Below are 24,909 nucleotides of genomic sequence, written 5' to 3' on the forward strand. Positions count from 1 at the left end.
ACAACGTCACAAGGCAAGCACTAGACTGGAACTCACAGGGAAAAAGGAAAGTGGGACGGCCCAAACAGTCATGGAGAAGGTCAGTCCAGAGTGACATGGACCCAGCTTAGGAGAGCAGCCCAGAACAGAGTGCGTTGGCGTGGTGTTGTTGCAGCCCTATGCTCCAATAGGAGTCTCACGGAATAAGTAAGTCAAGTCCATACAGAGCGTTAGTAATGATATATACAAAATCTGGGTGCTTTTAAGGTTTGTTCTTAGATATTACCTGGAGACCCAGTTGTCGCCCTCAATCGACCTAGATGGCAAACAGGCAAATGTATCTTCAATATAAACATTCTGACCCAAATAGTATGAAAACTGTGTCAGCAATGTGGCTTCTTTAGTGTTAACATTTTTTGGGTATGTTTGACCTTCTGAAGAAGTTTGATCTCACTTCACCCAGATTCAAAATGGTTCCACATTTGGTAAGATTTACATATTTACACAGTTTTGGCAAGATATAGTAATAAATATGGCTGGTAAACTAATAATAAATTCTATGAACAAATGCTCTAGGGACCTAGTTTTTGAACACACTTGACCCAATTGATTAGAATTGTGCATATTATCAAGTTAAAAATTCTGACCAAGTTTCAGAAAGAGAGACATAGCGAGAATTATTTTGTTTTTTTTAATTCGTCCTGATGACAAATTATATATTTATTCGTTCACACAAATTTGAACAAAAAACGGTTGGAACTAGTCAAACTTTTGCGTTGAGGATGGTAGAAAAACATGCAAAGCCAATGTGTTAAAAAGGTTTTGATTGCAGACTGCAATTAAGGGCAATTCTTTACACACATTGGTTTAGCCTGGTTTGTCCTAGAGACTTGATCATCATAGTGTAGATAATTTTTTAAATAAATAAAACCCCATTAAAATTACTTTAGTTGTATTTATCTCAGTTAATATAATCAATCATATACATACACTGCATGTACAAACAATTGAAGTAAATGTTTCAAAAATTAATAAACCTGTCCCTTAGCAGTATACATTTTCAAGAAAAGATACATGTCACCAAATGATCTGATAACATAACATATTGCATTTAAAGACAACTTTTAAACTAAATAATACCATTTTCAAGGTATATGTGCTTCAATAAATATGATACATTTTAATGACAACATCTGTATAAGTGAGATAAGAAATAAACAGCAAAAAAACAACAACAATCTTTAGCAACAATGTGAGTAAATGGTGCGTATTCATTTAGTCAAGCAAACTTCAAGAACACGTTTTATACCCACAACAAAATGCTAAGATAAAACAAAACATTAAAAGTAATATATCTTAAACACACACATTTATTCATAATTGGTCATGAAAAAGCAATCCACATGGGTGAGTATTTTCTAGCACGTCAGAGTCGAACCAGCTTTGAAAATTACGGACCTGAACTTACAAATTGACCACATCAGTAAATAGTGACCTATGAATGTAAAACGTGTGTGTGTGTGTGTGTGTTTCAATGTGATAGAGCCCTATATTTTTCCAATTAAGTTGTGATTATAATTGGAAACTTAAATTTAATTTGATAGACAAAAAATGTATGAAAATATTTATTCCGCATCGTTCAAAACTGGGTCCAGTTCCATATGAGGCCAAAGTGGCCAAGTCCAGCCTTATCATCCTTTCAGTATGGTCAGGAGCTGCACTTTGCATTAACCCTTTCAGTGCTGGAACCGAATTTTAAAGGCCTTTGCAAACAGTTTGGATCCAGATGAGACGCCACAAAACATGGCGTCTCATCAGGATCCAAACTGTTTGCTATTTTGATAGTAGTCTTTGAAAAAAATCGAAGAAATGCTAAATTTAGAAATTCAGCAGACGACATTTTAGCAGAAGACAAATTTCCCAGCATGCAAAGGGTTAATGAGACCACAAAACATTATTGCAGACAGTTGTACATGTAGCACTGACCAGACTGCGTTATTGTTCAAGCTTGTCTGGACTTATCCTTACTGCATATCCCTATGCATGCCGGGAAATTTATCGTCTGCTAAAATGTCGTCTGCTGAATTTCTACAATTAGCATTTCTTCGGAAAAAAAATTCAAAAAATACAATCAGAATAGCAAACAGTTTGGATCCAGATGAGACGCCACGTCCTGTGGCGTCTCATCTGGATTCACACTGTTTGCAAAGGCCTTCAAAATTCGGTTCCCGCACTGAAAGATATATAGCAGAAGACACTTTCTGCACAAGTGGTTCAGGTAATCTGATTATGTAAAACATATTGCCCCGTGATTAGATTACAAAATAATGCAAGACTTGTGTAAGCATAACTTAATTATAAAAGAGAATCCAGTGAGGCCAATTAGAAATTTAAATTTGTGTTCAGCCTCTTATATTTTCTGAGAAAACGCTATGCTTAGCTTTCCATAGGACGCAGTCTGACAGATCAAGTCTGGTGGACTGAGGTCAAAAAGTTAGTTAATATCCATTTTATAAACAAATGAAAATGAGTGCTTAATCATGAAAACAGTTTTATTAGTTAGCATATTTAATTGATTAGTAAATTACTTTTGGATTAGCCCATTCAAAGGTATTACCTTCATGATCTTTATGTTTATTTTTTTCAATTAACTGAATAGCTCAATACATCGTGGTAACATACTGTTTTCTTGACCTTGAACAAAATTCATGACAGATGCTTATATACATGCCACTTGGTTTTTACTAATGCAGTTGGAATCCTGATTTATTTACCAACACGTATGAAATTGTTGGCCTTCACATGTCTATAAAGTACAAGAACCAGTAACTTCTTCAGTCATAAGACCACACTTAAGTTAATGAATGGTTTGCTGAATATGGACCATAATAAACCTTGAAAACAATCATGACCAACCACAGTCCACTCCTTTGTTTACAATTTGTAAAGACAAGACATATGAGCCTAATTGTGAGAAAAAAGGCTTAATGAATGTGCATTAGGTGCCCTAACATATTAGGCTGTGAAGTTTGCACAGGCTAATAAGGGACCATACTTTCTGATTATATGATCTTTTCCTGTTTAGTATGAACAGGCTAATAAGGGACAATACTTTCTGATTATATGATCTTTTCCTGTTTAGTATGAACAGGCTAATAAGGGACAATACTTTCTGCGTTTATATTCTTTCTTGTCCCTTTTTTACAGAACATCAGGTCAGGCTGAGAGTGTTATCCCTGATATTTAAGCCTGTGTGAATAATACAGGTTAACCCTTTGCATGCTGGGAAATTTGTCGTCTGCTAAAATGTTGTCTGCTGAATTTCTAAAATAAGCATTTTCTTCGATTTTTTTTTCCAAGAATACTATCAGAATAGCAAACAGTTTGGATCCTGATGAGACGCCACCTTCTGTGGCGTCTCATCTGGATCCAAACTGTTTGCAAAGGCCTTTAAAATTCGGTTCCCGCATTGAAAGGGTTAATCTGTGACCACACTTTATGCACATGCATTGTAGCCCTCTTGCCAAGAGTGAGACCCACATGGATATAACTACATGTACTCACATGTTAACTTAAAAATATCAAAAATGTAACATTTAGCAATAGAGATTTTGCCTACATAATTGAGTAACCTATGAATATACATATATAACAATAAGTTATTTAACATAAAAGAACTTAAATAATGATGATGATATTATTTTTTAATATTAATGATAATTATCTATTTTTGAAAGGTTAATTTGAGAAGTTAAAATAATGCAGTAGACTTATAAACAAAGAAAATAAAGAAAACAATGAATTTTAAAGCACTAACAATTAGTTAAAATATATGTTTTTACTCAATTCCAGTTAATAAGGTTTGTATCAGTATGAAATCTTGGTTGAAAGCACCATAAATTGAAAAACCCATTTCATCAACTTAACAATTGAGTTACTATACATGTATAATAATTTCTAGCAACAAGAGGTTGTACTAATGGAAGCACTCAACTATTTCAAAGCGCATTTAATGTCATTTATTTATGAGAAGCTTACAGTTGATATACAGCAAAAAAATAAATGCAAGAATAAGCATCTAGATCGAAGCATGGCAGTGCAAAGTTATGCTAAATATATGATTAAAGATACACAACTCATAACTGATTAAATCCTGATAAACTGGTTTTTAAAAAGATGTCATTCGCAGTCAACAACCCGTTCAAGAATTTCAATTTCAATGTACACTTTTAAGAAAATTGCTTAAATGTCATATTGAATCAATGTATAGTAACATTCTGTTCAGGACATTAACTTTTTTTCTATAAGTCATCTTTTAACATTGACATTAATACAGTTATTTAATCCTTTCCCACTTAAAAGCAAAGTGAAAATGGCTATGTGCAAACAGCATAAAAGCTTGTGAGTAACTCGCAGTCTGTTCAGGTTTTATTTTGTTTGATGCTCATCAGTATCTAAGGTTTTGGAGATGAAGCCTTAAAAACTTGAATCTAGTAAAAAAGATCTTTAATTAAATATAACTTTCTAAGGGGCTACACATGCTTGAAAATACGTTTCTAAATGGTAAAGGGTTAAACATACAGTTTCTTTCAATGTGAAAGACGTGGTTGCTTTATGAACATAACATATGATAGTATTTAAGTACAAAAGACTACGTTAAAATGGCATACATCTATTGATAATTCATACTGGTACTATATAATTTATTTGTATGAAATCAATGCTATAAAGAAAACAGAAATAGTGTAATAACAATAAAGCACTTGCAAAATAATGTTCATGGCACTATCAGTTTGGTCCAAATAAAATGTGAAAACTATTAGTACTTTTAGAAAATGAATAAAAAGTCAGCGCAGTATTGTTTCAAATGTTGTTCACTAGTATTTGACAACAATTGTGATAGGTCAAACATTGCCTTTATATCTTTTACGAAAATTCAACAGAATAAACAAGATATACAAACATAAGCTATTTCAGATCTGCAAAAACTTGATTAAATAATTAGTCCAACATTTGAATGTGCTTATAATATTTTCATAAATATTTGTCTGAATGCCTATTTCTTGAGAAACTAAAATTTAATGTTTTGTTGACATATCTGTATGTAATGATGTGAATGCTTGCAAATAATAATGGACGTAAATAATCCACATTATCATTGCATTGTTAACTTTCCCCTTGTAAATAGTCTTGTATTGTTCATTTAATTATTCTGTGGTAAAATAAATAAATAAATTTGTAATGAAACATGTTTATAATAATTGAATAATTGTAAAAATCTAAGAACAAAATGATATTACAAAACAGTGTTTTTTAACATTATAAGCAAAGTTCGAATCCTGACTAGAAATAACATGGCGTATTTGGCATGAATATTAACAGATGGTTGACATTTGCTACACATGATTATATCCGTCAATAAAAATATAACTGTACATATGGCATTTCCCCAAAAAATTCTCCACCCTATCAAATGCTCAATTTCTTATCATACACAAACTACCACCCTAATTAATAGCATCATTATACATTTCACTATGTACAAGCATGACTTTAACAATAGTTGTTTTAGTCAAATTATGTTGCCAACAACTACTAGACACCAAGAAATTAGAAATGCTCATATATAATGAATAAAATTATTAAATACGAAATAAGTGGAGTCAATAAAAAGCTTAAAAATGGGAAAATGAATACACATCTGACAATAATTGGGACATATACAGTGTGTTGCGTCAAAACATTTACAGCAGCATATTCAATTTAGTTGATATAGGAACTAAATGAATTCAGTTTATCACCACATGTGAATCAGTTGGGTTTCAAATTTAAATTTCATTTTTCATAAAAAATTTCACATAAAAAAATATATACTTGAAAAACAGAGACCAAAAACACCACATAATACAGCATTCAGGTGTCTTAATATTTATCAACACATCACATAACTTAAAGAATTCATATCCATATATACTCATGTTAAAAGTTTTTTTTACAAATTTATCTGCTTCAAAACATATTGCACATACAAAATTGGGTTCCTTTTTTTAAAGAGGTCTCCTATAAACCACCTATGCAGTGTTTTTGCAACCCCAGTCTCTCACTGGGTTTATGGGCAGCATATTGACATCACTCATCAAATCTCAGTTTCATCAGATTCCAGTTTTCAGACCAGCAAAATATTATATTATTGTGGATATAACTATAACAAGCTACATGTAACTGTCTCCAATGATTGGTTTTTGACATTTAATTATTTCTTTGATTTTTGCAATTTTGAAAAGCATAAGCACATTTAGAACCTTTTGTCCATTAGATGTAACCTTGTTGGAGATTAGCAGAAAGGTGGAAAATTTACCCAAATAATGATACCTAAATTTCCTAAACTATTAAGCACATGTACACAGTGGATATTTTTTCCTTTACATTCAGGGCCAGGGTATTCGGCCCCATTCTCAATGGCAAAATTTATATATTTTTCCAAAATGGAACCTTAAAATTCCCAATGAAAGGTTTCCAGAAAAATATTTTTTTTAGATCTCAACATTTAGCTCACATCCCGTCCACCTCTATAAATTGAACCTTAGTAAATATAATATTGAAAACACTTCAATTGTCAATTTTGAAGCATTTGTAAGCAAAACAACTACAACACTTATTTCCTTACTTTAGTTACAAACAGGCCTCGACACTAACAGTGTCCCGGGAACCCGAGACCCCTAAATTTGTGTGAGGGACACCAGTTTTTCCCAGGATTTTGCTCTAATTTTAATAGTCAGGGTTCCCTGTCGACACCAATCTGTAGAAGTTAGTGTCAAGCCCTGACAAAAGCTGTGATTTTTACCAATCCAAAGGAATCCATTCCCAAAATGGTACCCCCCCCCCCCCCACACACACACATGTATGTGGCACTGTCACTATAATGTAGCACTGTCACTATAATTGCCATATCTTTGTTGTTTTCAAGGACTAGGTAGTGTGACACTGTATAAACAGACAAGGTCACTGTACCGGAATATAAATATTGAATGCATCAATTAACTCAGTTTAAACTTGTTAAACCTTAAATTGTTTTCTTAAGACTGCAAATTGACCGATCAACAAGCTTTAATAGCCATTGCTCACTATAACATGGATCATATTTATCTGACAGATATGTCACATTTTTATCCTTAATTGGTGTTTGAACGGAGATTGACCCGTGAGCAGATAATTATACATGGTTAAATATGCAGCAGTAATCTATCAATGTGACTGAAACAATTGTATGCATTTTTTCACTGCAAATGTTTAAAAAAATTGAATTGGGGTTAGTTATAATATTAACATAGCTCAGTGTTTTCGTTTCACCTTTGGGGAGAGGTGGAGGGGCCCTTAAGATGGGAAATTCGATTTTTGTTGATAAGCATGATTTCATGTTTATGTTCGCCATCTTTTGTATCATATTTTTTTATCAAATACTTTGCTATAAATGCACAATTATATTTTGTCTCAATCTAGATCCAATGAAAAAATTAACAACCTATACAAAAATGCCTCTAACTTTGTCCAATTTTATCAAAATTGTATATGTTTTTTTCACAATCAAGCTTGGATTGAGAGGGACTTAATAGAATAATCAAAGGGGAAATATTTTTTTTTATTCCTTTGAAGAACAGGAATGGGACCAATTTCTGCACAACAAAGCCCGAACAGATCACTATTTATCAAAGTGTAAGCCAAGTTTGTGTATTTTATACCTTGAAGTTGAATACCTACATTAGAAAAAAAATCTATGGCAAGTTGAACAACAAATCTCACAAAAAACAGTTTTTATGTAAAAACAGAAGTTTCCTGGCCGAATATAGCACCTTTACTGTTATATGACAAATACAAAGACTGTATATTTAATCTCATTGATATTCTCCTTTATAACTATTCTCCTGCCAAACTTCCTGCATCTTAAAGTGCATATAATATAACTTCTCAGGTAATGGCGCAAATTTCACAAACATATTTCTGTTCCGAGCTGTCTCATCTGCTAATGGCTTCAAGTCCACGTGCGTATGCCATTGTGCGGTATATATCTCATAGTTATCACAGTAATAATCTCTATATTATATACACATGTCAGTAATGGCCATTAATTTAAACATGTCGACGTAGTCCGTTTATAACCAAAGCGTACACATTTGGATAGCTTCCATTCAGGTCCATAGTGTCAATGCACGTTTCGATTTAGGCCTCCATTTCACACACTGCAATACTATTTGATTTTGTATGTATAACAAGCCTTGCCCATACTTGTCGTAAACATATCCATTTGACCCAGCCATTTTTTCAAGCACACATCTATGACTTGTAACCACCATTTCACATACTAGTTGCGCAAGAGTAGCTGTCTATTGTACATAAAAATACTTTTTATCCCCACGCTTTTTGAAAAAAAGGTGGGGATATTGTGGTGATCTCCGCCGTCCGTCCGTCCGTCTGTCCGTCCGTCTGTCCGTCCGTCCTGGCCACTATCTCCTCCTACACTAAAAGCACTAGAACCTTGAAATTTACACACATGGTAGCTATGAGCATATGTGCGACCCTGCACTATTTGGAATTTTGATCTGACCCCTGGGTCAAAAGTTATAGGGGTTGGGGTGGGGCCGCGTCAGAAATTATCACTCATTTTTTTAGGTTATTTTACATTTACTTCTTTATTTCTACACCGATTCACTTCAAATTGATACTGGACCTCACCTATGACAATACGGTCAATCTCAACCATGCATGGCCCCATTCCCAACCCTGGGGCGCCCCGCCCACATAGGCCACACCCACCAAAAATTTCCATTTACTATAATTTTTTCATTTCTACACGGATTCACTTCAAATTGATACTGAACTTTTGTTATGACATTAGGGTCAATCTCAACTATGCATGGCCCCAATCCCAACCCTGGGGCGCCCGCCCACATAGGCCACACCCACCAAAAAATTCCATTTACTATAATTTTTTCATTTCTACACGGATTCACTTCAAATTGATACTGAACTTCTCTTATGACATTAGGGTCAATCTCAACTATGCATGGCCCCATAACCAACCCTGGGGCCCCGCCCACATAGACCACACCCACCCAAAATTGCCTTTACTATAATTTCTTCATTTCTACACCGATTCACTTCAAATTGATATTGAACTTCTCTTATGACAATACAGTCAATCTCAACTATGCATGGCCCCATTACCAACCCTGGGGCGCCCCGCCCACATAGACCACACCCACCCAAAATTGCCTTTTACTATAATTTCTTCATTTCTACACCGATTCACTTCAAATTGATACTGAACCTCTCTTATGACAATACGGTCAATCTCAACTATGCATGGCCCCATTACCAACCCTGGGGCGCCCTGCCCACATATGTCACACCCACCCAAAATTGCCTTTTACTATAACTTCTTCATTTCTACACCAATTCACTTCTAATTGATGATGAACTTCTCTTATGACAATACGGTCAATCTCAGCTATGCATGGCCCCATTACCAACCCTGGGGCACACCTAGGTCAAACATTCGGCGTGGGGATACGCGTCGGCCTCTGCCGCGCCATTTCTAGTTTAAATCTGTTTTATATTGCTTCAGGCCTCTTTTAAACACTTATTGTAGGCTATAATTATATTAAAAGATATATATCCTTACTTTGTATAAAGCACTTTTCCACCTTTTAACAAATATGTAAACATACATGTAGGTCTATATTGCACAAATTCAAGTTTCAGTCTCTATTTTACACCCATGGCCATTTTGCACTTTATAGACACTGCTGCTATTTCACATACATGTGCTACTTTTGACCTCTGTCACATTTATGTCAGTTCAGCCTCTATTTCACATGTATGTCATTTTGATCTCACATTCTTGTCAGTTTGGCCTCTTACTCACATACGTTTTAGTTTGAGCTTCTATTTCACACAGACGGGTTAGTTCTGTATTCTATTAAACATAAATGCCAAAGTAACCTCTATTTCACATACATGTAGGTTTGAGCTGGTTACTTTCACATGCACATGACAGTTTTGCCCAATAGTTTAGATTATTTTTTGTGGTGTCACAACATGCCTCTATTTAACAGCCATGCACCGGAGCGTGTATATCCAACCATATCCCGGATTCATCTGGTCCCACGAGTACTGGTTCACCCCGGTCATATTGAGCAGGAAACGCTTCTCATCCAGTCGACCACAGGTGGCGTTTGTGACCTGTAATTTGAAAATTGCAATTAAAAGAACAGAAAACTTGCAAAATATTTTTAACGCTATTTGAGTAGATTGAGGGTGTTCCGTCTGTTCCAGTGGGCCTGTCAAGAGCCACCCTTGGTCTTGTTGAGATGAGAGCAAGAGAAGTGCAATATTTACAGCTAATGTAGGTGATCATTGTGAATTAAGTCTAACAAGCCAGAATCTAGTACATTTAAAAAAGCAATTGTTATAAGCACAGAGCAACATATGCATCATATAAAATGTACAAGCAAATTAAAGGCATTTTTATTTAATTGTTTATAAGTCATTTTTAAGGAAGGACCATGCAAAACGCCTATATTTATCAAAATTACAATGCAATACAGCCAAAAACTATTGCTTTCAACAAAAAATGACAATGAATAAGACAATTTCCTTTTTTGAAAAAAAGATAAACCAATGCTTGAAACCAAAGCTACACAGGCAGTTCAAAAGAAGATGGTCCTGAATTCAGACACTAAAAGACTCTAAGTATTGTCACCAACAGAAGAAATCAATGCCATGATAATGAAGCATTCCTTAAAATGGAAATGAGAAGAAATAACTAGAAAGTCCTACTTATCTCATGCATCAATATGCCTCCAGAAGATAATCAGAATAAAAGCTGCTACATGATAGAAATTGTAATCCCCCAAGATTAGACCATTAGCATTAGGATTCCTTGTTACTTGAATGGGTGATTAACATGCAATCACAATTATCACATATTTCAATGAACTCTTCAAGGTTGCTTGCTTTAAAGACCTCAATTTTTCAAAACCTTTTCCAGTTTGGCACTGCAGCATTTATTTCTTACAGAAAATGTAGGCAGAAATGATCAATATTAAAGGGGCCTTTTCACGTTTTGGTAAATTGACAAAATTTTAAAAAGTTGTTTCAGATTCACAAATTTTGGTCTTAGTTATGATGTTTGTAAGGAGACAGTACTACTGAACATTTACCATGCTCTAAAATAGCCATTATATGCATCTTTTGACGATTTAAGAACCTGAAAATTATTAAGCGTTGAAACATGAATAAATTGAACAATTTGGAGAGTTCTGTTTTTGTCATTATATTTTGTGAGTTGTAACACTACGAAGATTGCTGATATGAAGTATAAAATGCTTCCTTAATTGTATGAGCACAGACGGTCGAATGGTCTAATTGGTAGACTTTTACACCAGGATCCCAGGGGTTAGTGGTTCGAGCCCTGTTGAGGATTACTTTTCTTTTCTTCTTTTAATTTTCTTCTTGATTTTTTACTGGAGTTTTTTAGATCCAATGTTTACATGTATCAATATAAAGCATTTTATGACAAACTTTAATACATGCTGAAATCCGTGAAAAGGCCCATTTAATGAAGTCACCCTAATTTAAATTTTGATTATTACCTAAGTCTTAAGAACAAAGTCATGCCTCTCAAATTATGTTTGATTTTTAGCTATCAGAAATAGAAGAAATCTCCAGTTTATTTAAGAAGCTTTCAGGTTTATGGTTTTGCTATTCAGTCTTTGGTCAAGTCTATAAATTTAAATTTGAATGAGTGAATACCAATATAATGGAAACATTCCAAATGAAACAAAAGCTGTCTACATAATAGGATGACAAATACCCCAATAAACGCTTTGAAAGATATTATGAGCATTTTTCCAAAACTAAACGCATTTTTAGAAACCTAAACGCGCACCCTAAGTTCAAGGTCAAAGGGATCAAAATTTGTGTGCGTATGGAAAGGGTCCATATACACATGCATACCAAATATGAATGTTACATCTGAATGGACATATAAGTTATGAGCATTTAGGAAACGTAAACGCAAAGTGTGATGGACAGACAGACGGACGGTGCAATCACTAATTATGCCCTCTTGGGGGCATGAAAATCCAGCAAAATTTTCTACTTAGGTCTAAAAACAATTTTGAGAGTGTGTGTTTCAGATTTTATTTACAGGCCCCAGCTGCATCTACACGCCTGCATGTATGTGCGGACTGCAAGTATGCTGCCGGCCGGGCTGGGGAACAAACCTGTGACTGTCAGACTTGTAGAGGGCTTGACCATCTGAGGTACAAATGTAGCCTGCCCAGTTTTGGTAACAATTCCAAAACCAGGTCCCTCATTTATCATAGGGAAAAAGGATCACATATTTTCCTCCAAGGAATGTTGTCACTCTGACAACAACCTACATCAATATATAGCTCACTAGTAGCATATTTATTATACTTTAATGCTCTCTGTTTATTTGCTTCTGGGCATAATTATTTTGTTTTATTACACCATGCCCATTAATTTGTGCTATAATGATCATATATTATTGATCCAGATGCCATCTGTTAACACTAAGGTTGATATTGGTGAGGATTTTATAGACAGCCATGTTCATCAAGCATTTTATTTTTGTCACATCTGAGGCAATATTATTGTCAACAGTGAAGGGCAACACCTGATGTAGACAGGTTTAATATATCATTTCAAGTAAACAACTTAAAGTCACATTTGGTGGTATCAAAATAAGACCTATACAAAAAGTATATGAATTTCATTTGAGATGGTATATCTATAAAACCCAAATGAAAATTAATTCCAGACTCAATTAATAACATAACACCTGATCCCACTTTAAAGGCATGTCCTCAAAAAATAAATCAACATTTAGATAGCAACTAATTACATAAATTAATTTGAGACCTCTCACAAAAACAGTTCCATCATATCCACCATGATCATTAGTAGTGTCACACTGTACATGCTCCTTGATTAATACCCAAAATAAAAGACATATCTCTACAGGGCCACATAATAAAACCCCCAATGTTTTCAAAGACACTAACAACATAATTTTGATTTATACAAATTCAAGGAAACATAATACATTTTGACAGTCACAAAGGAGAATAATCATCCATACAGTTGGCTTTAAACCTGAAGCATGCCAAGCCTTTCCTTACCCTACAGAAATGTCATAAAGTGGAGTTATGATGCAAATAAAGCCTCTGAACTGCCTGCAGAAATATTTGATTGCAAGAATGTATGAAATAAAAGAACAATGAATTAAATAAGAGCATCTGCATAGCCTAAAGGGATTCTTGGCTGCTGAAAATAGACACACACAGAATGATAAAAGCTGTTGCAGAATCTCCCAAGGTTTAAATAATAGATAAGTTAAGGCAGCCATACTGAAGTACTGCAGTCTAACTCAGTCTTCGAAATTAGCTTTGAAAAGTTACATGCCAGTCGGGCCAGTTACTTAAGAATTTTTACATGCCCAACATATTTTTTACATGCCCAAACTTTTTTAACCAAAATTATAACAAATCACAACATTTTAACACTTACATGCTACACATAGTAAAGCAGAACATTTGTTTCAATAGTAGTGAATACAATTACATCTAATCAATCACTAGAATTAAGACGGTCGATCGTTACACCAGTGCTCTTGAAAAGAGCGTTCTCTGGTGTCCTCATACCATTTCTTGGCTTCCTTTTTCTCTAAATCATTGTCAATTTTCTATTTTGGAAGTGCTTTATCGGGCTTAGCCCCATCAACATACCTAAGATACTGCCTCTATGTCGACAATGACACTTGTTTACATTGACAAAAACGGAAGTGTATTACTTGATTGAAATGATCGATTCAAAAAGTATCTTCTCGATTAATGTCTAGAGAAACCGTAGATAAGAACGGAATGTGACCGAACTGCATCGGTCAAAAACAATAACGATGACGTGTGCAAGCAGGTGCGTGTTGTTAAACCAATCGAATTTCATTGTTTTACAACTTACGGAAAGGTGTTTGTTCGCAAAATTGAAAAATAGATCTGCAAATATCAAGAACCGCTTACGATTTTTTTGTATAAACTGTCAATTGGCTTCAATAATTTACATGCCCGGCGGGCCACAAACGTGAATTTTTGTATGTGCCCGGCAGTAATTTTACTCGCCACGGGCGATCGGGCATGTGCTAATTTCGAAGACTGCTAACTCTACTGGAAAGATTATTTTACTTTGCCTCAGGGGAGTTATTTATTCATTTTCATTTCTTACAACTTTTGTGGAAACTACTAGTTTTGTTTGTGTTATTTAAATAAATAAATCAAACTTTTGTGATGTGGATGCAACTGTGTTTCCTTTTCTTTTTTTTTTTACTCAAACTTAACATTATATTTAATTTCCCCCAAACCAGTAGGTTGCGAAAAACTAAGAAATTATCAAACCTTACATTGTTTAACTGGAGTAACACAATATACTGTTAAATAGAGCATGTTAAATTCTTTGCATCAGAATGCTGTGTTTTTACTGAAGAAATAAACAAACCAGATACCATGAGTCAGACTGAGGCACAGCTAGAGAGAGGGGTTACAAGTAGACAATGTTGTGAGTGAGGTTGGTGATTTTTTATTCCCATTCCTGTCAATAACATGCCACCTGCCAGTCATAAAACTGGCTTAGACCTACCACTTGCTTTCTCTGAGCGTTGCATAATTCAGGCATAAATGTAGAAACCTTGCAGTTGGTGCCAACCTGCTTTTTTGAAAGTGTAATTATTATAAAGCAACAAGCGCAAAACTATTGTATCTTTTATAGAAATGTGAGTCAGATCGTACAGTTTCATGCTTAACCCTACATACGTTCATTAATAGTTTGTTGTAGTCTCCCTTTAGAACATGTACACAAGAGCAGGCTTCCTGAAAAGGCCGGACCACCGGTCTTGTCAGGCAAAATTCTTTACGGTCCAGCAAAGTTTATAATATGGCCGGTCCTTGTGACAGGCTAAAAAAATTATGACTAAATTACTGATAAGTCTAATACTTGCCAAAAGAGCGAATAAATCTTATAAAATAGCCTATTACATGCATCCCATCCCAATAAAAAACAAGGGCTGTTTGTAAAACATGCATGCCCCCCATATGGGCTGTCATTTGTAGTGGCAGCCATTGTGTGAATACGTTTTTTGTCACTGTGACCTTGATCTTTGACCTAGTGACCTGAAAATCAATAGGGGTCATCTGCAAGTCATGATAAATGTACCTATGAAGTTTCATGATCCTAGGCCTAAGTATTCTTGAGTTATCACCCGGAAATCATTTTACTGTTTCGAGTCACTGTGACCTTGACCTTTGACCTAGTGACCTAAAAATCAATAGGGGTCATCAGCCAGTCATGATCAATGTACCTGTGAAGTTTCATGATCCTAGGCAGGGTTTTTTTGTCCCGATTTTATAGCTGAAATTCGGCTATATTCCCAATCGCAAAAAGTATACTTTTTTCTTAACCAAATTTTCAATTTTCTAAGTATAAAAAGGGCACATAATTCTGTCAAAATGCACGCCATAGTTATCTAACTTTGCTTACCCAGTCCCCTCATGATAGTAAGTGCACCAAGTTTGAATGCAATAGCTTTGACACTTTATGAGAAAAGTGGACCTAAACACAAAACTTAACCGGACGCCGACGCCAAGGTGATGACAATAGCTCATAACTTTTTTTTCAAATGACCTTGAATAGGGGTCATCTGCGAGTCATGATCAATGTACCTAAGAAGTTTCATGATCCTAGGCATAAGCGTTCTTGAGTTATCATCCGGAAACCATTTTACTGTTTCTGGTTTATATTAATTTTGTCTTTAATATAATTGGCCAAAAAAAAGATTTTAAGAGAACTCACAATATTTCACTAAAGGCACTATGCCCCAGCACTTTTTGAACTTTTGACCATTAGAACCTAGGTTATGCAAGGCATGAGTCATGACAATTGTTTTTATTTTACTTCTACAGTGTTAACATTAGCTTCACTAAACAGCCATATATTTTACTTACAAAAGGAGCTCTATCTTAACACTTTGCATGCTGGGAAATTTGTTGTCTGCTAAAATGTCGTCTGCAGAATTTCTAAAATTAGCATTTTCTTCGACTTTTTTTCAAAGAATACTATCAGAATAGCAAACAGTTTGGATCCTGATGAGATGCCATGTTTTGTGGCGTCTCATCTGGATCCAAACTGTTTGCAAAGGCCTTTACAATTCGGTTCCAGTGCTGAAAGATTTAAAGCATATTTACTTACAAAAGCTGCCCAGAGTTCTTTCTTTGAGCCTATCCTATCCATCATCTGTCGACATATCTCAGCCAGCTCGTTTCGTCCTCCCGTCTCCTTGCACTTATCGTTGTCCTTGAGAATGGCTTCGTTGTATCCATACGCGAGGCGCAGCCCTCCTACCCTGAAAATATATTTGAGTCGCTCTGTGAGAAAACAATTCTAAATGCATGTGCGTATAGTGACGCCCCAACTTAGCCTGTCCAGTTCACACAGGCTAATTATATACCACACTTTCCACCTTAAATGGATTTCCATCAAGAAGAGTCGTCATTGTAATCACAAATACAAGTCCCTATTTAGCCTGTGCAGTCTCCATGTGCGTAAAGTGTCGTCCCAACTTAGCCTGTCCAGTTCGCACAGGCTAATTATATACCACACTTTCCGCCTTAAATGGACTTCCATCTAGAAAAGTCATTATTGTTATCACAAATACATGTACAAGTCCCTATTTAGCCTGTGCAGTCTCCAATCTGGTATGACACTTTACTTATAATGCTTTAACCCTTTCCAACTCAGAAGCAAAAAAGAAACAATGGCTATGTGCAAACAGCATAAAATCAGAACAGCCTGCAAGTCACTCGCAGTCTGTTCATGCAGGTTTTATGATTTTTGCTGCTCATCAGTAACTATGGGTTGGAAATGAAGCCTTTAAAACTGAAATCTAGTAAGGAAGGTCATTTACCCATTTAAGCCTAGTGGACTCTCCCATCCTTCTAAATTGGATCAATTTATTTCCAAAATTAGGGATGTCTAGTATATTTATTTCTATATTTTGAATATTTCTAACAGAAATTCCTTTAAGCAAACAGCGCAGACCCTGATGAGACGCCGCATCATGTGGCGTCTCATCTGGGTCTACGCTGTTTGCCAAGGCCTTTTTCTAGACGCTAGGCATAAATGGGTTAATTAAATCTAACTTTCTAAGGGACCACACATGCCTCAAAATATGCATCTAAGTGGTGAAGGCTCATGCAAGTATCAACAGCTAAATGGTCAGTAAAGATGTAGATTGTTCAGTATTTATAGGATAAGACTGTAACAACCTGCATTGACCAGCAATTAGTTTGGTGTTGTTTTTGTTTCTCTGATGCTTTCTCTGGCATTCATCAAAGTAGCAAATTGCTAAAAATATCTGTGTGGCAACAAGTCTTTATTTAATCCATAGAAATATCCAAAATGAGGATAATAATGACATAACATTGTAAATTTGGCTAAAGACAATCTTTTTCCTCACTTCGTGAAGTAAAAATCTGAGATGGATTAATTTTTATATTCAATCAAATGTCATTCGCCAATTTTGGAAAGCGAACATCAATGTATTTGCAAAATGCAGTTATCCTCATGTTTCATAGCATTAAATCTGTTACCATCACAATGGGGAATTTGGAAATTCAACATGGCCCGAACATATCAGGGATAGAAATGAAGAGCAAAATCCATATTTGCCTTAAAAGTCAGCAGTATCATGTTGCCAGCAAGAACATTTTTTTGCATCTAGTTTTTCCCCCCAAGGACTGGTAAACTCAATTCAAGACCAGAAATTCAAGACCACAAATGTGCAATAATTGTCAACAGTTCTGTTGTTAGAAATATCTATGTGTTACCTCTAGATCTATTGCAGGCATTCATTTTTCCAGGGGGGGGGAGACTGAGATAAGTTGTGTTTCAGGTTGAAAATATTAGTTCTTATCACTACTACTGATTACAGAAAACAAAACAGTATATAACTAGAAATGGCACGGCAGAGGCCAACGCGTATCCCCACACCGCATGTTTGACCCAGGGGCGCCCCAGGGTAACGGTAATGGGGCCATGCATAGTTAAGATTGACCGTTGGCAGTGAATTGGTGTAGAAATAAAGAAATTATAGTAAAAGGCAATTTTGGGTGGGCGTGGCCTATGTGGGCGGGGCGCCCCAGGGTTGGTAATGGGGCCATGCATAGTTGAGATGGACTGTTACAATAATTGTCATAAAAGAAGTTCAGTATCAATTTGAAGTAAATCGGTGTAGAAATGAAGAAATTATAGTAAAAGGCAATTTTGGGTGGGCGTGGCCTATGTGGGCGGGGCGCCCCAGGGTTGGTAATGGGGCCATGCATAGTTGAGATTAACCGTATTGTCATAAGAGATCAATTTGAAGTGAATCGGTGTAAAAATGAAGAAATTATAGAAAAAAGGCAATTTTGGGTGGGCGTGGCCTATGTGGGCGTGCCTAGGTGGGCGGTGCACCCCAGGGTTGGTAATGGGGCCATGCATAGCCGAGATTGACAGTATTGTCATAAGAGAGGTTCAGTATCAATTTGAAGTGAATCGGTGTAGAAATGGAGAAATTATAGTAAAAGGCAATTTTGGTTGGGCGTGGCCTATGTGGGCGGGGCGCCCCAGGGTTGGTAATGGGGCCATGCATAGTTGAGATTGACTGTGTTGTCATAAGAGAGGTTCAGTATCAATTTGAAGACAATCAGTGTAGAAATGAAGAAATTATAGTAAAATAACCTAAAAAATGAGTAAAAATCTCTGATCCGGCCCCACCCCAACCCCCATAACTTTTGACCCAGGGGTCAGATAAAATTCCGAATAGTGCAGGGTCTCACATATGCTCATAGCTATCATGTGTGTAAGTTTCAAGGTTCTAGTGCTTATAGTGTAGGAGGAGAAAGTGGCCAGGACGGACAGACGGAAGACGGAGATAACCACAATATCCCCACTTTTTCTCCGAAAAGCGTGGGGATAAATATATGCTTTATATATCATAGTTTTTTCCATGTATACTGATTGTTTTGCTGTTATTCTGTCATATCGCCAATTAAAATTAGTATATTTTTTCCAAAATCAGTCCCAAATTCCCAATTGATACTTTGACTTTCAGATGAAAATAGAGATGTTAAACTTTTATAGAAACAAACAAGAATATTTGTTGAATTCATATCCCCAGCCATTTTTAAAATTTTGTGACAAGACGGATGGACAGAAAAATGGACAGAATGAAAGAAGGACAAAAAATGATGGACATACAGATGAACAGAATGATGGCCGAACAGAATGACGTAGGACAATGCCAATTCTATATCCCTCCTCCTTTGGCGGGGATTAAATAACATTTATTATGACAGACAGTACTTGTAATAAAACTGCAATGTGGTAACTAGTGGTCCTCAGGCAGTTTTTCTTAAATTGGTGTAAAATAATACTTATAATATTTTAACTTATATGCTTCTTAGTTGTGCTTCATTTAAAAATGAAATATTTATCCTGTGTGTACTGCCTATAACATATATTGTCATTAAAACAGAACCACATTTTCATACCATAAGCAATATAAATTTAACTGGTGCTTCAACAATACAAATATTAATAATTTCAAGGTACATGACATGAGAGCTACTGTACATAAAAATTAATGTATGAGGCTTATTAACCACTGGTGACAGATGTTGACATTACATGTTATAGAAATAAAACTAGAGAGTTGAAGAAACAAAATATGACTTTAATGGTGACAGGTGTCTTATTGGCCAATGTGCAATGATTTACTGTTCATTTTATTAGGCTCTCAATTATTATGGTCTACATTGAATAGGACAACCACCCAGTGACAGGATTTGAAGGTTCACAGTTGAACAGACATTTTATGTGCATCCTAATTGTAAAAAAATACTGTATTTTTTAAGTTTTCTTTTTTCGTCATTCGTGGTTGACAGTCCCTTTAATGATTACACTCTTACCACCTCTGTATCCAGGTGAAATTATTCTGGGAGTAACCACCCATTATTTCATGGAATAAGAAATTGCTGAGACATTAACAGATAAACAGAGCTTTGGTTGTTGAAACAGAGTGTGTTTTTTCCCCAACAATTCAAGAAGAAATTTGACTCTTGGTTGACCTTAAGATAAAACACCATCATAATTCCAATTAAGTTTTTAACAGAAGCACTTGTTGTTGTTTTTAACACAAGAGCCTTATGTTTTCAACTTTAAGCTCTCAGAAAGTCAGCATATAATTGGGATACTTAATTGATCTCTACATGAATGTTGAAAAAGTTAATACTGTCTTAGGTTGCAGAGCTCCAGATTAGCATCGTTTTATCGTTATTACAATTTGTTTTTAAAGAAAAACGAAAAGATCAAAATCCATCCTATCAAAACAAATTGAGACAGAAGGATCCGAATTATGACCAGCAGTTTGATTGTATGGAATTTCCAAGTTCTGCGCAGCAAAAGTTAAATGATGACGAGATTTCCGATACCGGATCCGTGAATTAGTTGATTTTAACTAATAATATTCACATTTTCCGTTTCCGCTCTTCTGTTTACAAAATTAAACATGTCGGCTGCAAAGCGTGGACAAGTTCAAAAGAAACTTCATTCTGTGACAGTGCCAAGTATACTATGTTTCATTTGTGGCGAGAACGAAGTCCAAAGTCTCTTGTTGGCAGTATATTATCTAACATAGTGTCAAAAGCGGTTGATGAGGTGGCATCGACGATCTCCAAACCCAAACATCGTGGTATCACCCAAAAACAGATCTCGGCATGGAAAAATTACTTTCCCTGGTTTCAGATTGAAGGCTTGGATGCTGATATTCATTTGACATGTTCTTCTTGTATTAAACACAATGTGGCGAGAGAGGGCTTTTAAATTCAGAAAGGGACCGGTATGCACACAGTAGCTCATGCAAAGGTCAATGAAGTTTTAAGTTCAGTTTGTTATAATATATTTTTAATTGTAAGAAAAAAAACACTAATTGAAACTGTTGAACTTTGGAAAAAAAATAATTGCGAAAAAAATCTTGTAGTGAAAACTAATTGACCCGAAACCTTATCTGGAGCTCTGGGTTGTGAAAGTAAGAAATGACAATTACTAAATAATACAATTTAACTACAGCTTTGTCACAGACGTGACGAATACCCCCACATGCCGCATTGACACAGAATATTTTGCATGTTGTCTTCACAAAAAACAGCGGACAACATGCTAAATGTAGTAAAGGCACTAAGTGACCCTGTGACCTAGTTTTTGACCTGGCATAGCCCATATACGAACTTGACCTAGACATCATCTTAATACAATATCTGACCAAGTTTGGTGAAGATGAGATGAAAACAATTTGAATTAGAGAGCGGACACAACAGACCGACCGACAGACAAGCTCATTCCTATATACCCCCATAAACGAATCGTTTGTGGGGGTATAATTAAGTTAGTAATAAGTAATTAGTGATGGTTCTTTTGCTAACAAGCGCAGGGAGCCCGAGATACAAGAATTGAATTATCCTGAAAGCCCTGCACTGGTAAATATTTAATCAGTCAATTTCTCTGATTCATACAGATGGAATAAATGAAAAGGTTTGCAGGTTCCCTAGGATGATATGACAAGAGGACCAAGATGGCCCTAGTTCGCTCACCTGAGAGGAGTCGGTTCATTTAATCTTTACCAAATGTCAAACTTGACCTAGATATTGTCCAGACAAACATCCTGGTCAAGTTTCATCATTATTGAACCAAAACTCTGGCGTATGGAGTGTTTTCGTTTTTGTAAGATTTTACCTGGTGACCTATATTTTGAGTTGACCCCCCTTACCAAACATCAAACTTTGCTTACAAAAATAAATATTTTGACCAAGATTCATAAAATCTGAAACAAAATTGTGACCTCTAGAGTGTTTACAATGATTTTGTATAATATAATGAAAATTTGGACAATCTAAGGGCAATAATAATATGGCATTAATTATGTGATTTTGCTCATTATCAAACTTGACAGATCTTTCAGCAACTTTCATAAAGAATGCTTGAGAAGTGTGAATGCTAGAGTGTTTACAAACCAAATGTGGACGAACAGACAATGGACAAAGACCAATTCTAAAACCTCACCTGAGCAATCAGGTGAGCTAAAAAGTGTGTTTCACCGATCTGAGCCATTTTCCAACTTGTCCGAGAAATCAATAAAACCAATGTATTGACTAAGTTTCACGATGATTAGGCAAAAAGTGAGACTTCTATAGTGTTTGATCACAAGGTTTCTCTCTAGTCACATAAGGAAAACTGTCCCCCCCCCCCTGGCGGTAATGTTTTTTGACCGATCGGGACAATTTGCACACTCATCTGAGATATACATAAAACCAATATTTTCACCAAGTTTCATGATGATTGGGCAAAAAATGTGACTTCTAGAGTATTCACAAGCTTTTTTTACTACATAAATATAAGAAAACTGCCCCCCCCCCGGCAGCCATGTTATTCAACTGACCAGAACCCTTTTTTAACTCAACTCTCGTATCAAGGAAACAAATGTTCTGACCAAATTTCATGAAAATTGGGCCAAAAATGTGACTTCTAGAGTGTTCACATGTTTTCACTTATAATATACATTTAGAGAAAAATGCCCCGCCCACTAACGGCCATGTTTTTTACCGATCTGGACCATTTTCGAACTCGTCCAAGATATCAATAAAACCAATGTTTTGACCAACTTTCATGATGATTGGGCAAAAATTGTGACTTCTAGAGGGTTTACAAGGTTTCTCTATAGCCAAATAAGAAAAACTGCTCCGCCCACTGGCGGCCATGTTTTTCAACGGACCAGAACCACTTTTGAACTCAACCAACATATCATAAAGACAAACTTTTTGACAAAGATACATGAAGATTGGGCATGCAATCTGACTTCTACAGTGTTTACAAGTTTTTTCCTTTTTTTGACCTAGTGACTTAGTTTTTGACCCGGCACGACCCAGTTTCGAACTCGACCGATATTTCATTGGGACGAAGCTTCTAACCAAGATTCATGAAGATCGGACAATAAATGTGGCTTCTAGAGTGTTTACGAACAAATGTGGATGGACGGACAGACGACGGACAAAGACCGGTCACAAAAGCTCACCTGAGCAATCAGGTGAGCTAAAAAGTCAGTGGCAAAATGCCAGTATCCAAACTGCAGAATAATCAATCATTTCTTAAAGGTAGATTGACAGTTACAAATTCAAGTCCTGAGGACCATAACTTTTTTTACAGCCTAATTATGTGTTCATTCTTAGTAGTTATTCAAGTGTTAATTGACCATGGTTGGATAGCCATTAAAAACAGTAGTGTGTTTACCGACAACATTGCATTATTTTGATTGATGGTTAGATGGGCATGAACTTTTATGGTATTAATCAATGTTGTTTCATGCAAAAAAAGACCAACACTTCCCCCTGCAAAAAAACAACAGAAAAAAAGCTTTAGAACATTTACGGAAAATGATTTTTGTTCTGAATTAATTTTCAAATTAACCTTTTACCACTGAGAATAAAGATACTATTTTGATACATGTGTGGTCCATTAGAAAGTAAAATTTAATTAAAGACCTTTCCTACTAGATTTAAGTTTTAAAGGCTTCATTTCTAACCCTTAGATACTGATGAGCAGCAAACAGCATACAACCTGAACAGGCTGCAAATTACTCGCAGGCTGTTCTGGTTTTATGCTGGTTGCAAAACACATGGGGGAATGGGTTAAGGGCACTGATATAATAAAGCTTATCCTAAAAAGCCTTCAAAATGTCTCCGTATAAACATTGCCAAATACAATCATTCTACTTATAAACATTTCAATGCTGGATATCTCCCTTTAACAACACAACCACCCACAATTGTCAATGCTCCAGACTTGTTCATTAAGGTAGGGTAACATGCTTTTTAGGGTAACATGCCCTTGAAGCAATCAGGTAAACCATTCACTGAACAAGAAACCCATTGATGCTGTGCATAAAAAGAGTGACAGTTTACATTCCCAGGCAAGTAAACAATATCAGCAGGGGTGTGATTTAATTAAGAACCACATTAGGAGAGGAAAATGCCATACCCCCCCCCCTTTCAGGATTCAATCAAACATTTCATTTGTATATAGATCCATAAAGCCATAAAAAGTTCATATCTATTAAAAACTGAACTGGCATCCCCTTACAGGATTCAATTTATTATGCTTCGTTTGTACATGTATAAAGATTCATAAAAGTAAATAACTATTAAAAACTAAAATGCCAACCCCCCTCTTACAGGATTCAATTAAATACTTCATTTTTATATAGATCCATAAAAAGTTTATAGCATGTGCAAGTACATGCAAGAGAAAACACTGAATGTGCATCCTGTTGACATTTAATGCATTTTACATAATTTGTCCTTGGTGCTGCACTTGTAACTGCATTTGAGCCATGCATGTACGATGTGCATCTGGTTTGAAGCAGACTGCTGCACTGTTGAATCTGAGCTTACAACAGCCTTTGGATATCATATTAGCTAACCATTAGATACAAAGTCTTCTGTGTCCTGTACAAGCCAAAAAGGTACAATTGCATGAAGAACACATTTATATGCACACTGATTTCACTGAACATTTTGGCTCTGAAGACCATTACAAGATTGTGCCTGTCTGCTGCAATAAGCCCCTTTTTAAATCCCAATTTGGGGAAAGTAAGGAGTTTTAATAACACCCCATTTCCCTTGCAGGGTTAAAATGGGGGAGGGGGGGGGGCAAGTGATTTTCAAAAGTAGCTAGCCCTCAGGTCACATTTCATGGCCATAATTCTCCCAA

General features: G+C 35.8%; 1 protein-coding gene across 2 annotated transcripts in view; it reads right to left on the reverse strand.

The window, feature by feature from the left end:
* LOC127857871 (uncharacterized) overlaps nucleotides 1-24,909 on the reverse strand; it is a 70,991-nt gene that overhangs the window by 23,638 nt on the left and 22,444 nt on the right. The window contains exons 3-4 of one of the 2 annotated variants that reach the window (XM_052394581.1): nucleotides 16,300-16,453; nucleotides 9,582-10,218 (exon numbers count right to left, since the gene is read on the reverse strand). In XM_052394581.1, the coding sequence (XP_052250541.1) occupies nucleotides 10,081-10,218; nucleotides 16,300-16,453 (292 nt within the window). In that variant the 3' untranslated portion in view covers nucleotides 9,582-10,080. Of the gene's footprint in view, nucleotides 1-9,581; nucleotides 10,219-16,299; nucleotides 16,454-24,909 lie in introns of those variants that run through there. The other variant, XM_052394582.1, reaches the window with a different exon arrangement.

This window comes from Dreissena polymorpha, chromosome 14 (assembly GCF_020536995.1).
Source record: "Dreissena polymorpha isolate Duluth1 chromosome 14, UMN_Dpol_1.0, whole genome shotgun sequence".
Taxonomy (NCBI): Eukaryota; Metazoa; Mollusca; class Bivalvia; order Myida; family Dreissenidae; genus Dreissena; species Dreissena polymorpha.